We start from the raw sequence: 14,795 nt of genomic DNA, 5'->3' as shown, positions 1-14,795 counted from the left end.
AGTGAGTGATTGCAGACCTTCAGACAACATGGCCTATAATGGTGCAGTGCAGCCTTGAACAGATGGTCAAGGCACACAGCACGAGCACGTCAAGAGCTCATCTGATAACTTGTGGGTGAGCATATGCAGGACCAAGCATGTTGTCATACTGTAAATTACACACGGGAGCGTAGTCAAGCGTATTATGATATACATGTACGCAGACAGAGCCGCCGGGCGGAAAAGGAGGGCAAGGACGGCAAAAGGTGGCATGAGGCAAAAACCAAGAACAAAATATTGACAGTCAAGCTAGTGTGGGCTAACAAAAATGACTGACTTCATGATTTCAAACCAGAACAAACCTATAACTTGGTACCAGAATATCATGTTTTAGGATTAAATCAGTCCTGAATCCCTTTGAACACCAACTACAAAGAAATACAGACATCATTCTCTGTACACAGGAGAAAAGACTCCTTCACTTTATTGCTGCACAACCATGAGGTATGAGGGGGGAAAAAAGAGACTTAAAAAGGTCAAAGGGGACAGAACTTGTGCGGTTTAGCCTCTTTGCATCCACTGGTTTCAAGTTAGAGGTGTAAGGGAAGTCAGTGTCAGAATAAGTCTTTTTTTTCCTCAAGCCTTTGGTCCAGCAGAAGAGTTTAGAAGTCAGGACCCTCTTTCTTCAGCTTGCTGTAGTCCATGTTCACTGAGTAAAACTATGAATGAAATAAAGGAACAATAAAGTTTAAGGACAAGACCATCAGGGATCAAATATTGATGAATAACAGTTATTCTCAGCAAAAACCTGCCTTTACTTTCTGAATCATTCCCAGGTTTGTTATTCAGTCAGAGTCAAACTTGCTTTGTTGTTGTGACTGACAATTAGATTGGCTGATCAGATTACTTACTAAACTAACAGGATTATACTGTATAATTAATTAAACTATGGGATAAGTGGAATCAGACAACCGCTCAATGACATTTTTGGCTCAAGGCACTACATTAATATGTTCCCTCACTGCGCTGTACAACCTCTGCTCACTACCATGTGCAGCAGAGACCAAGTTTAATGCACTGACCATCGTGATACATTAATCCAGACATAACGGATCATCCTGTAAGTGAGTGACCTACCTTGTGCTGCTGTGTGGGTTCTGTCTTGTTCCATGGCTCGGGGTTGCCATTGCGATTCCAACTACAACATACATATTGAAATGAAAAGTTGAACTAATAGCAATATACCCATCCTGCACATTGAAATTGACGTCTGACTTATGACTAAAACACTCAAGGTCAATCCAGTTACTATGTGGTTCTCATTTCAGACGTTCTCCATTTGGAATGGAGCCTTATTAGCAGTGTGTTCTACAAGGGCCCTTACCTGACATGGGGTCCCATTGCCAGGCGCAAGAGATACGCTCCAGACATAACCGTCCCACCACCGATGAAGATGAAAAGGGGGACCAGCTGGAGGGAATAGAAAATAGTTAGGAGGAATAATAGAGGACAGGGTAAGGTGGCAATCAAGGGAAATATGGCTGACCCCATTGAGTCAACTGGTCAATTGTTTGGTCGATAGATTTTATGGCACAGTAGACACCTGTCTGATTCGTGCCTGTCTCAGTGGATTAATCCATTGCGGAGGCCGCTGGGGACGGCACAGTTCATCACACTAAGATGAGCATTGGCAACGCAAGGCACAGGTGCCGTGAGGGTATTTGAGATAATTTTGATAACAAATGAAATTCCATTGGTTTTCCATAAATGGCTACTGCTTTGGACATGAAGCTGTTTGTGAGAGTATTCCTTTGGCCTATAGTATGTGTGAAGAAAATGTGTCTTAGGTATAATTAAAAAATGTTGAGTGAAGAAGGTAAGTGTGGCTTAGATGTTCAAGGTTTGTGTCTCTCCAGAATCTGCTCTCTACCGCCAATTCAGGTGCATTCATTGTTTCATAACTTCCTTGTGTGAATTGGTTTGCCCTTTGAGTGTCTTTCAAGTCACAATTACATATAAACTCAGCAAAAAAAGAAACGTCCTCTCACTGTCAACTGCATTTATTTTAAGCAAACTTAGCATGTGTAAATATTTGTATGAACATAAGATCCAACAACTGAGACAAACCGAATAAGAACCACAGACATGTGACTAACAGAAACGGAATAATGTGTCCCTGAACAAGGGGGGGGGGGGGGGGGGGGGGTCAAAATCTTAAGTAACAGTCAGCATCTAGTGTGGCTACCAGCTGCAGTCCTCACGGACTGCACCAGATTTGCCAGTTCTTGCTGTGAGATGTTACCCCACTCTTCCACCAAGACACCTGCAAGTTCCTGGACATTTCTGTGGGAAACAGCCCTAGCCCTCACCCTCCGATCCAACAGGTCCCAGTCATGATCAATGGGATTGAGATGCGGGCTCTTCGCTGGCCGTGGCAGAACACTGACATTCCTGTCATGCAGGAAATCCCACACAGAATGAGCAGTATGGCATTGTCATGCTAGAGGGTCATGTCAGGATGAGTCTGCATGAAGCGTACCACATGAGGGAGGAGGATGTCTTCCCTGTAATGCACAGCGTTGAGATTGAGCTTGTCGTCATTGCAGGCAGTCTGATGATGCTGTGACACACCGGCCCAGACCATAACGGACCCTCCACCTCCAAATCGATCCCGCTCCAGAGTACAGGCCTTGGTGTAACCCTCATTCCTTCCACAATAAACGCGATTCCAACTATCACCCCTGGCGAGACAAAAATGCGACTCGTCAGTGAAGAGCACTTTTTGAGACTTTTTTTCCAGTCCTGTTTGGTCCAGTGGGTTTGTGCCCATAGGCGACGTTGTTGCAGGTGATGTCTGGTGAGGACTTGCCTTACAACAGGCCTACAAGCCCTCAGTCCAGCCCCTCTCAGCCTATTGCAGACAGTCTGAGGATTGATGGAGGGATTGGGTGTTCTCGGGCAGTTGTTGCCATCCTGTACCTGTCCCACAGATGTGATGTTAGGATGTACCGATCCTGTGCAGGTGTTGTTACACGTGGTCTGCCACCGTGACGATCAGCTGTCCGTCCTGTAGCGCTGTCTTAGGCATCTCACAGTACGGACATTGCAATTTATTGCCCTGGCCACATCTACAGTCCTCATGCCTCCTCGCAGTGTTCCTAAGGCACGTTCACTCAGATGAGCAGGGACCCTGGGCATCTTTCTTTTGGTGTTTATCCAGTCAGTAGAAAGGCCTCTTTAGTGTCCTAGGTTTTCATAACTGTGACCTTAATTGCCTACCGTCTGTAAGCTGTTATTGTCTTATCGACCATTCCACAGGTGCATGTTCATTAATTGTTTATAGTTCATTGAACAAGCATGGGAAACAGTGATCAACCCCTTTACAATTAAGATCTGTGAATTTATTTGGATTTTTACGAATAATCTTTGAAAGACAGGGTCCTGAAAAGGGGCCGATTATGACCAGCGGTACATTTGACGTTAATTCCAATCATTTCTAATCTTTCTTCGTTTGGTTACAGTTATTTATGTTAAAATATATTATTATTAGTCATTTACCATTCTCATTGTCGGAGCGGACACGTTTGCCGAGTTCACAATTTATGCTACACTTATTTCATTCCATTTACAAGTTGTCAATTTATTCATTGTATTTTGTTTGGAGCGCTTCTGTCAATGTTGAGTAAGGACTCACACCTGATTACACAGAAGTAAATCTAGGCTACCTGGCCTACATGCAAATGTATGAATGTGGGGACGTCCAATACTATTTCTTGATTTAAAAAAAGCTAGCTGTAATATTGTAAACATACTGAATTGTAATTGGATGCATTTTACTGCTATATCATACTGTGCTATGATTGGTTAAGACCACCAAAATGGTTAGGTCATGGGCAGTTTGATCCTGGTTGGCAATACGTGAACATGCCAGTTATAGCTAGCTAATAAAGAGCTACGTTAAGAAATATCCTGTAGTACTGCATTTTATTATTTTGTACAAAGTATGCAAAACAAGACAATAGCTAGTTAACCTTTTTCAATAAAGGGCCACTACACCGGGTCGTGACTCTGTGACACTGGCATAGTAACGTTATGTCCTCGGTTAACCGCCTCGTCCTTGACCGAGTTGAGGCCTTTTTTTGCCAGGTCGCAATTCCAGCAACTAACCATCTAACGTTAGCTAAACACGCTCGCGCCCTCCCACTTAAAAAGTGTAAATAATAGTAACTATACATTCAAATCATTTTTGAGTCCTTGCCCTTTCAAGTACATAACTCACACTGGCGCCAACTGGCTACAGTAGCTAACAAACAGGGCCGTTTCGGTCTGTGGTAAATGCCATCCCTTGTCGATCAATGCAGCAAACACCATATCGTTATATTCAATCCTGTCATTTTCCAATCACTCAACAATACATGACAAAAAGGCGACATTTGGGGGAAACGAGTAACGTAGTAAAAATCGAGGTTAGCTTCGAAGTAAACGTTAGAACGACGCAAATCCCCCCCCAAAAAATCTATTCGATTTAGCAAACTTCCCGAATTCACATGTACTTACTGCTGGGTGGCTTTTAAGTTGCCGGCTAACTGTGCTCAGCATTGTGAGGGTTTACTTCTCCCAATTTGTACGGAAATAACCGGATTAATGTAGGCCTTGCCAGGCAGTAATTGAGCGTATTTTCAGATACGTTTCAGAGACATCAATGATTTTTATAACTGACCCAAGATAGACCACAGTCTGTCGTTTCCAATAGGAGCAGATGAACGAATCATAAGGGGTCGAACAAGCAAGGAGGTGGGAGCAAATCACGAGCCAGTGAGATCCATTCGCCCGTGCACTCCTTCCATAAACAATGCATTTTCTTTTTCTTTGGCAAAGGGTAAAGTCCACAGATTCTAGTTTTGGAAACAGAAACCTGTATGGAAATAAAATGTTTCAGCGATGAGACAATTTGCAGAATATCGGCCAAAGTCCATCTCGTTCCATCTTCTCCCACTGCCGGCCACTTAGCTTCCTCGTCACCATATCTGGTTGTGAGTGGAAACACCAACCGGATGCTTCACATTTATACATCCGTCGAAATATCTGTCTCATTGTTCTATCTGTGGAGATTCCTCACGCCCTTGAGTCCTCAACTCGTTCTTCTTCTTCTTTGGTGTGGTTTAACGGCGGTTGGCATCCAGCCAATATATGTTGCATTACTGCCACTAACTACACTCGGGTCTAAATCCCTTATGCTTTACGAAACAAAATTAAATACAATAATATGAAGAGAAAACTGTCATCTAACCATTATAAACCCACCACCCAATTCCAATATTTAAAACCCTATCTGGACACCACCACTCAACACACCCTGTAACTCTTCTGAAGTCAAATCTTGTACACACAAATATTTCTCTGAGGCTTCCACCAGAACCTCTATTTTCTGGGACTTACGTTCCATCCCTGTGGTTGATAACCATTGCTATAAATGTTAAGAAGCCATTCTTACTGAAGCATATGTCACTCATAGGCCTATCCTTCAGCACTGGCACAGATCTACGACTCACACGGATCCTCTCAGGATCCCTCCCCCTTGAACCATCTTCCTCTACTTTCTTCACTGCCTCAGCATACGACACCCTCTGCACTTCTCTAATCCTGGTAACCTGAACCTGCCTCTCTCGCAACAGACACTTCTGATCCATGGGCATCCCTACAATTAACATATAGCGCTTCTTTCCCCAATACTACACATTCCTCTGTCTCATGCCCTTCTGCATACTTCTCACACCTAGGAACCTACCTCCTACACACTGCTGCCATGTGCCCATAAGCTTGACACCTGTAACAACCTAATGGATTCAGCACAAAAGCTTGTACGGGATTACTGAAATATCCTAACATCACTTTGTCAGGCAAAATTGTAATTATTCACCTACCTCCTCATGCCCTTTGCACACAATGTACATAGACACTTTTTTTTCTACTGTGTTATTGCCTTGTTAATTGTTTTCTCCATGTGTAACTCTGTGTTGTCTGTTCACACTGCTATGTTTTATCTTGGCCAGGTCGCAGTTGCATACCTGGTTAAATAAAGGTTAAATAAAAAAAATTACAAAATAAATTTTAAAAAAGCTCAAAACTCAAAAGAACAGATAATGACTCCTCTGTTTCACCACTCACGCCACTCTGTCTGCGTCGCACCAAACGACAAGCATCACAAACACCGGGTATCTTCCCCTTCATCTGGTCCACATTCACATTTACCACTACCCCAGTAATAACTCCTTTCAATGGCACCCTGTTCTTGAGAAAAAAAACAAGTCATCACTCTTGTCCCCATTCGTGTGCCTCCCGCGTGGCTCCCGCTCCCTCTGACTGACAGAAATACAAATAATTATCACAAGCCCACTTTGGGTTATCTACACCGACTCCACAGCACCCAACTCCGTTATCACCCACCCTGAAACCACATATGGATCAGCCAAAAAGCAGGGGCCTACTTTCTCCAAAAATGTCACTCCTACTGTAACAGTCCCATATTTATCCTGACCATCGGTACAAGGCTCAGGCTCCAAGAACCTCACCAAACCTGGTACCAAAAACTGGGCCACCTCTGGTAATTCGCTCTCATGCACTTCCATTTCGCCTCCAGAACTGGATCCGGTGTACGGCTCACTCTGTTTGCACTTGCTACCAGCCTTCTTCCACCTCCCATCTCCCTTTTCTTCACCATCTTCAACAGATTCAATCTCACCCTCTGCCACACTCACTCTCTTCAACCGCCACCTCTCTCTTTCTCTCCATTCTTCCACCGTATTCCAAAAATACGTCCCCATGTGATAATATTGCACTTCTCCCAACATCCATCTAGTTTTTATCCTCTCATGGGACTCACTTTCCTTCTCCCTTGATCAAAGTCTCCATTCCTCTCCTTCTCAACAAAATACATTTTACACTGCAGAGTTTTAATTTTCAATCAGTAGGCAGAGATGGTTTAGTTCATCCCACCACATAATATGTTTGTCATCTGACAGTAAATAAAGTACCTCAACCTACTAAACCTTTTACCAGTCCAATTATATCTGATTATATTCAATCACTGATTAGCCTACTTCAAGGAAGGGAATTTTTTAAACATTTTTTATTTATTTTACCTTTATTTTACTAGGCAAGTCAGTTAAGAACAAAATCTTATTTTCAATGACGGCCTAGGAACAGTGGGTTAACTGCCTGTTCAGGGGAAGGATGACAGATTTTGTATGTTGTCAGCTCGGGGATTTGAACTTGCAACCTTTCGGTTACTAGTCCAATGCTCTAACCACTAGGCTACCCTGCCAACCCCACCAAATAAGGAAGGATGCTTTTTCAAAGTATTTGAACAAGGCCTCAGTAGGTTTGAAGATTAATCCCACCAGTCATACAACAGAAGCATTCATGGGAGAATATTTGTAGAGGGATGGAAGATTACTTTCACTTGACTCTGTCTCACACACCTACAGAACATTCAGTAATGATACTCCAGCGTCTTCAGGGGTAGACCAGGCTTCACTCAAACTATCCCTTCATCTGTTCATCCAATACCTGAGCCACTATGCCTAGCTGTCGGAAGCTCTTAACTAGGTGGGATGCAACACTATCCCCTTGGAAGCGCACAACGACATCATCCCACTTCTGATAACACAGCAATTTTTGGGGGTAGCCGACCGGGACTCAAACCTGCGTCCAAACCACTACACCATCAGGTCCTCTGGTGTTGAACGAAGGAGGCTTTAAAACAGTATAGTACTGTTCAACTACTACATCAGAGAACAGCATCCTCACACTTCATGTGTTGTAATTCATTGTCACTATCAGCAGGACCTCAGGATAGCTTGCCCAAACAGTGAGCAGGACAATTTAGTTTTCTGTGTGCTCTGCCAGTGTCCTGCAGCTCACCCTGATAATCAGATTGCCTCGCCAACATCTACCAACGTTAGTTTCCTCTGAATTGTATTTTCACTGAAAATTGGTCGTTAACCACTCATAAGAGTTTCTGCACAGCCAGTCTATGATGCTGTGTGGGAAAGTTCCAACCAGTGAAGTAGACATAATTTGATAGACTACAACAAACAAACCTTCCAAAAGTCTTTCAGTATTAAGTAAAACAAATGCTGTCACGCACTGGCCTTAGTTATCTTTGTTTTCTTTATTATTTTGGTTAGGTCAGGGTGGGACATGGGGGATTTATGTGTTTTGCCTGGTCTAGGGGTTTTGTATGTTTATGGGGTGTTTCTAGTGTAGTCTATGGATGCCTAGATTGGTTCTCAATTAGAGGCAGGTGTTTATCGTTGTCTCTGATTGGGAACCATATTTAGGCAGCCATGTTCTTTGGGTATTTTGTGGGTGGTTGTCTTCTGTCTTTGTGTCATTGCACCAGATAGGACTGTTTTGGTTTTCACATTTGTAGTGTTCTCTTGTATGGTCTTTATTAAACATGTTGAACTCTAACCACGCTGCATTTTGGTCCTCCTCTCCTTCAAAGGAAGGAAACTGTTACAAATGCACTCCCATGACATGCTCACATGATACATTTATCATTTTGAGAAAGGACAAGGTCATTGTCAGCCTGGTGTTCCAATCCTAGAACCATGGAAAACATGTTTAATTGTCATATCAAAACACAGATTCAAGCCAAATCATGTCGTCTGTTTAATTTCATCCGGTTTTATTTCTCTGGAAAATAATTGTACGTTGGCAGATTTTCATCCAGTTTGGCCAAAACTTTCAATAATAGCAATTTATTAAACATATAACTATGCTGATACCATATTATGGTTTCCCTTTTACTATGTATTCAAGGCATATCCTACTTTTATTTTTTAAAAGCAACAAGATTTAGCTGTCAGATTGGCCAATGGTATCAAACAAATTGGTTCATTTACAGTATTTTATGTTTATTATTTCCATAATACAGAGAGGCTAGTTGTCTGCCAAGATAATAATGGAAATGAAGACTAACATCCTGAGTCAACTACATGGAAGTGATAAAACTCCTCATCTACAGCATGTCAACGTTCAGAATCTTGTGCAGGTCTCACCAACTTGAGATCTGACAATAGAGCTTTACTTGGAAAACTTCTACTAACTGACAAGACAATCGACTCGTTTATTAGGGTGTTTTTCTGTAACCAATTTCTTTACTACGGTTACAAATCCCAGTGAAAACCAGGCATTCCTTGGTGATGAGTTCATGAGGTAAATCTTGGAGCTGAGATTCATAGGCCTGTGTGGTTCAGATGTAGTCCAAAGGGAGGAGCAGCCTCAACAACCACAAGGGATTTGACGTGCATGTTGTCATCTTTCCTCCGCCCACCCATCTCATTCTGCCCCATTTACTCTTCATGTGGATGTGGTCTTGCGGTCTAAGTAGATGATGCTTGTCTGTCTTAGTAGGTTCAGGAGAATGGGGACGTTTGAAAACATAGGGGCTTCTTTCATGATTATGTAAAAACAAATGATAATATGGTAACTAACAATGACTAAGTGTATGTAGGTGTACTGCCTAGGCAGGATGTGGTAAGAAAATCAGAGAGAGATGGATTTCTGTCCACTGGACTTTCAGTTTGTCAGTTTTGCCATGACACATATTCCAGGTTCCTTAGTGTGTGGTCTTCTTTGGTGTCTTGCCAAATTTGGCATCAAACCCGAGACCTTAAATGAAAAAGCACATGATACAATTAAGACAGTAGAGGTGTCTAGTCATCTCATCAACCAAAAAGAGACTTCACTACTAGTTGAGGCCTTTGAGCTCTAATGGAACATCTCCATAAGCAGCTGAAGAGCAGCTCAGCATTTCAACTACGAGGTGAAGCATAAAGTTACTACAGACACATGAGCACATGGTGGAGGGAGATGGCGAGAGAGAGAGAGAGAGAGAGAGAAACAGAGAGATGGTCACAACATCAGAGAGATATTAAGAGTTAACAAGTTAATGTTGTTACTCACCAAGGAACACCAGGATAGTGCCGACCCACTGCATGGTGTTGAGGACGTTGCCGAACAGAAGGACAGAGCCCAGGATGGTAAAGAACTTCCGTGTGGTAGTGACGATGGAACAGGTGAGAGGGCCGAAGTACACCACAGTCATGAAGATGAAGGTCTAAGAGAGGAAGAGGAGTGAATGACTGTTACTATAAAAGACCCTCTGCAATGAGAATGAGAGCAAAATAGAGAAAGACCACTGTAAACCACATACTGGCACTTATCCATAAGAATCACACGCATGTGAACCAATTCAAATGTAGAATGTGATTTGCAGACATGGAAATGTTTTCCTTTTAACACACACAGTCACACCCATGTGAGACCCACCTGGCCTAAAGCACTAGTTATTCCAAACAAAAGGATGTTCCAGAAGATGCTGGGGTGACGGTCTGTGAAGCTCAGGAAGTCCCATACCTCACCTGTCCACAACACCCCTGAAAGAAAAACACATGGGATAATTTACTGAAAGTGACAATTCAGCATAAATTTATTTATTTTTTCCTGCTTGTAACAATTGCTTTTTTATTTAACCTTTATTTAACTAGGCTGCTTGATTCTTATTTTTTAATCTCAAGTTATAAGATTGGTTAGCCTTTTCTTCTGCTACAAATGTGGAGAGAAGCCAATGAATTACTTTAATTGTTTTGGAATCAAACCCATGCTGAGATTTGGTTCCATGACTTTATGGTGAAAATGCCTGTTCCAAAATCAAAATCAACAGTGGATTAAGGGCTCCCCCTACGGGTACAGAGCAGTAACAGCAGTTTGATTGGGTTGAATAGAACTGGGGAAGTGGGGACTGGTTTGGCCAAAACCAAACAAAGGGTTTCTGATAAAAGTAAGGCTGTAGAAAAGCATGAGATTGGGACACTTAGACTGAGAAGGAAGATCTGAGATGAAGATATTTTATTGAATAAATAATGGTGTATTTAGTAGAGAGACGGGGAGCTGGCAGAGATAGAGATACAGAAGAAACAAAGCAGAGAGATCAGACAAAGTGTATATTTTCACACTAGTGAGGGACAACAGGTGTCTCACCTAGTCCCAGCACCAGGGTGGACCACATGTTGATGTTGAGCATCATGTGGTTGGCACTGGTCTGGAAGAGATTCCTCATGTGGTCCTGGGCCACACCAGTCAAACCGTCCATGGTCAGAGATAGCAGCTAGGATACAGGGAGAGAGAAGGTCACATTTACAAACCCACAGAGGCACAGACAGCAAATACACATATAGGGAGAGAGAAACACAGACGAGGTCACAGAGATAATACCACAGGCAGATGAGGACAGTTACACTAACCAACAGGATCTCCCCAAAGCCGAAAGCAGATTCTGTGGAAGTGACAATCTTGTTGGGTTTATAGAGGAACAGGGCCACCCCGCTGACGATCAACAGCACACACAGGTACTTGGCCAGTGGGTATTTCTTCCTCAGTACAAATACACCCAGAATCATCACTGTGGAACCAAAGGCAAAGGGATGTGAGGGGCAGTTACCAGCAGCAGCCATCACTGGTCTATTAGGTTGATGTGCACATAGAAAGACAAGTCAGCCACGTGGTAAAAACCATGGCTGTGTAGATTAATGGGCTGCACGTGCTCAAGGGATAAGACTGGTCAGTGTATTACTATAGAACACACTAACCTTAGACAGTGTTTACATATTGCAACATACTGGGTGGGGGGACAGAAGACTAGGCTCATGTACTTATTGTTAGCATGAGACTTGCAGTCATAGGGTTGTCTACATGGGGAGACAGAGACTCACAGCAGGTGCATGCAAATATAATGTATGTTCATTAAACAGGGACACTGAGTTTGGAAGGGCTGATGGGATGTGTAGTTTAAAAAAGGTGCAATATGCAGAAATCACACAGATATTTCCGGGTTGCTAAAATTCTAATAGTTTGTCAAATGTCAGTGTATGTGACAAAACAAGCCATGTATAGTGTAAATAATCATTGTACCATACAAAACCCAAAGTAAAAGATGCAAAAACAAAACTTAAGAAAGGGAAGGATAGAAATAGTGCACATAGAACAGATACACCGCTTCTTAGACTGGCTTGCAATGAGAATGACAAATCTATAACTCATATTTCAATGTGAATTTGGTTCGGTCACCCAAAACGTTACATATTGCAGCTTTAAAAATGGCACTGGAAATGCAGATAAGGGAGTCTGGCTGACACTGAAACATGACACACTGCTGCAGTAAGAGGCCATGCAATAAAATAAGGCAAACTAACCCCTCAAACCTGCACTGGTCACCAAGTCAAAGGCTGCATATGACTTGTTAATTACATATTCAGGTGTTGAGAGTGGGGTCAGGATGAGCAATAATATAATTATTACACCTACCTGGGATGGGCTTACAAGACTTCCCCAACACCTGTCACAACAATAGAGAGGTTGTTTAGATATTAAAATAACAAAATATCACAACAAATTATGATGATGACAGCGAGGGATAAGACTGACCTGTGTGGGGTAGTTGACATACTGTAGGGCAGAGTTGCTGGATACCATGGCTCCAAGATAAGACAGGGAACACACTCCATAGAGCCAGCTCTTGGTGTGGTCTGGTCTGGAACCCTCAAAAAACTGAATCACTAATGGGGAGGAGGCAGAGAAGAGACATCTATAATACATGGAGATTCAATACCAACAGACCATTGAAACACCCACAGGGGGCAAGATATGTTGGAGATAACTGTGTTGGGCAGAAGGGGAAAGGCCATGATTGATGACTATGTGTGGTTTACTCACAGATCTTGGCAAACAGAGCATTGATGATGCATTGGATGAATACCAGCGTTGTGGCATAAACAAACTTCTCCTTCTTCTCCCCCTCACCATACTGTCCTCGGGTACTGGGTAAGTCAGACAAACAGCATTATGACAGTTTATCAGTGCAACCACTCATGTTAATCCAGAGTTAATCCACTTCTTATTACACATATAAAACAGGTGTGACACACAACAACACACAGGCCTTGATATTCAGCAAGGGAATGATTTGTTAATTAAACTGTGGAGTATCTGTAGGCTAGAAAAAGAGAATGAGAGGGCAGTGTGGGGTACTAGTAGTCTGCTCTGGTTGATTAAAGATACAAATCATCACTGGAAACAAGATGAGATTCCTCACCCTTGAGTGACATACCATTCGAGACATATCTACAGTATGTAGCAAGCTAATACCATAGGGATATCGTTTTTTGAACAGTTTCAGCTCTGTAGAGTTGGCTCGCCTACATTCAATAATGACATGAACTTGTTGCACTACAGCATCACCAACTAACATATGTGCACAAAGAAACAGCCAATAAAAGCAATGTGCATCAAGAGCCTATGTTTAGAAATCAATGATGTCGCTCGGATGTCAGACCAGGAAACTACTTACATTGTCTCTTGTAATATGCCATAGTAAAAATAACAAACGAAGACTCCGAGGAAACAGACAATGAATCGTATACGCTCGTTCTGCAGTAGCGAGGGCTTCCCCGCTCCCTTTCCTGCAGCCATGCTGTCCTCTAGCTGTCCGGGTATGGAAACCGATACAGATCCGATCCCCGTACCCCTCAAAGCAACGTCCCGCTCCACAATCCCAGATATCACAAGCCCGGAAATGGTGACGCTGTAACGTTACCCTAACTGGGCAGACAGTTGCTAATGTGACTACAGATCAGTCCGTGGTTCCTCTTCAAATATTTAGCTAAACGTCCCTGTTAGCTAGCTGACTTTGCTAGCTAGCTAACGTTAGTTAGCCAACGTTAGATTGGTGGGTTGGTTGTTAGCAATTAGCAAAATCCATAATTGTTGTCAATCCAGCTGTCGCAGTATAGTGTTGAATCCGGAATATATGTCCTTAATTGCAGGTCTCTCGTACTAGCAAACGTTACTCCTGTCCCGATCCAGGTTATGTCAAAGGCATCCCATTCAGACAATTTTCCCGGTGGAAACCGGAGTGTAGTTGTTTTCATTGAGATACGTCAGAGAACAAGCTGGCTCAAAGACCTCAGTGGTTCATTAGGAGCCCTCAACGGATATGCTTGAGTTTGTAGCTACTATACCATTCATATAAAACAGTGCTGGCAGAACGCAGATGCTACAATTTTATAACTATGCATTAACCATGTGATTTGTTTTCTCATTTGAATCAACTTATATGCAGCATACAAGGTAGCTCGAAATGTTCTTATTTTGTTGATGTATCAAAAGATCCAGCTGTAATATATGTGATCTATACTCTTTGATTTATTGTTCATTTAAATGGCAGTCTACACAGACGACTATTGAAAACATTTGCGGGGCTTTCTCGAACTTGTCGCGTGTCTTTTTTCGTACAGGGATGTGGATGGATTCTATTGGTCAAAATAAGGCAATAAACCACAATATTCTGCAATTGAAACAGACGGACTAGAGAATGGGCGGGGCTTCTACTCCGGAGACACGGCTACACGTGTCGAAGACAAATTTGACAACATTGAAATGCACCACCACATTTTAGCATTGTTCAATAATCATGACTGAACCCATTCACAATTGGTTTAATGTCCATTTAATGTTAGTATCTACTGTCAAACTAAAAACATGTTTAAACAACTTCAATGCTTAAAACATTACATTTTACAGGAAAGTAATGGAATAACACCTACATATTGGTGATACAATGTCATTTTACATCACAGAACAGTAAGGTAAATCTTATCTGAAGCTGGAGGAAAAGACAACTATGTCCAAATGATTCAGACTGTGCCTTTACATCAGAAGAGAGCAGAGGTTCATGCTCATGCATGACACTA

General features: G+C 42.4%; 2 protein-coding genes across 2 annotated transcripts; both read right to left on the bottom strand.

Annotated features, from left to right (window-relative positions):
- Positions 1 to 429: 429 nt before the first annotated feature.
- On the bottom strand, positions 430 to 5,009 carry LOC109878690 (cytochrome c oxidase subunit NDUFA4-like). Its single transcript, XM_020470900.2, has 4 exons — positions 4,537 to 5,009; positions 1,364 to 1,449; positions 1,117 to 1,177; positions 430 to 698 (listed from the first exon to the last, which is right to left on the bottom strand). The coding sequence occupies exons 1-4, from the start codon at positions 4,576 to 4,578 to the stop codon at positions 642 to 644; spliced, it is 246 nt and encodes an 81-aa protein (XP_020326489.1). The 5' UTR covers positions 4,579 to 5,009; the 3' UTR covers positions 430 to 641.
- Positions 5,010 to 8,650: 3,641 nt separating this feature from the next.
- LOC109878656 (solute carrier family 35 member B1-like) lies at positions 8,651 to 14,286 on the bottom strand. The gene is made up of 9 exons (XM_031827968.1): positions 13,394 to 14,286; positions 12,760 to 12,863; positions 12,472 to 12,602; positions 12,352 to 12,382; positions 11,292 to 11,449; positions 11,029 to 11,155; positions 10,318 to 10,424; positions 9,952 to 10,105; positions 8,651 to 9,657 (listed from the first exon to the last, which is right to left on the bottom strand). The coding sequence occupies exons 1-9, from the start codon at positions 13,513 to 13,515 to the stop codon at positions 9,605 to 9,607; spliced, it is 987 nt and encodes a 328-aa protein (XP_031683828.1). The 5' UTR covers positions 13,516 to 14,286; the 3' UTR covers positions 8,651 to 9,604.
- Between the last annotated feature and the right edge of the window lie 509 nt (positions 14,287 to 14,795).

This window comes from Oncorhynchus kisutch, linkage group LG6 (genome assembly GCF_002021735.2).
Source record: "Oncorhynchus kisutch isolate 150728-3 linkage group LG6, Okis_V2, whole genome shotgun sequence".
Lineage (NCBI taxonomy): Eukaryota > Metazoa > Chordata > Actinopteri > Salmoniformes > Salmonidae > Oncorhynchus > Oncorhynchus kisutch.
Note: the sequence above shows the minus strand (reverse complement) of the source record. Positions and strands in the feature narration are given on the sequence as shown.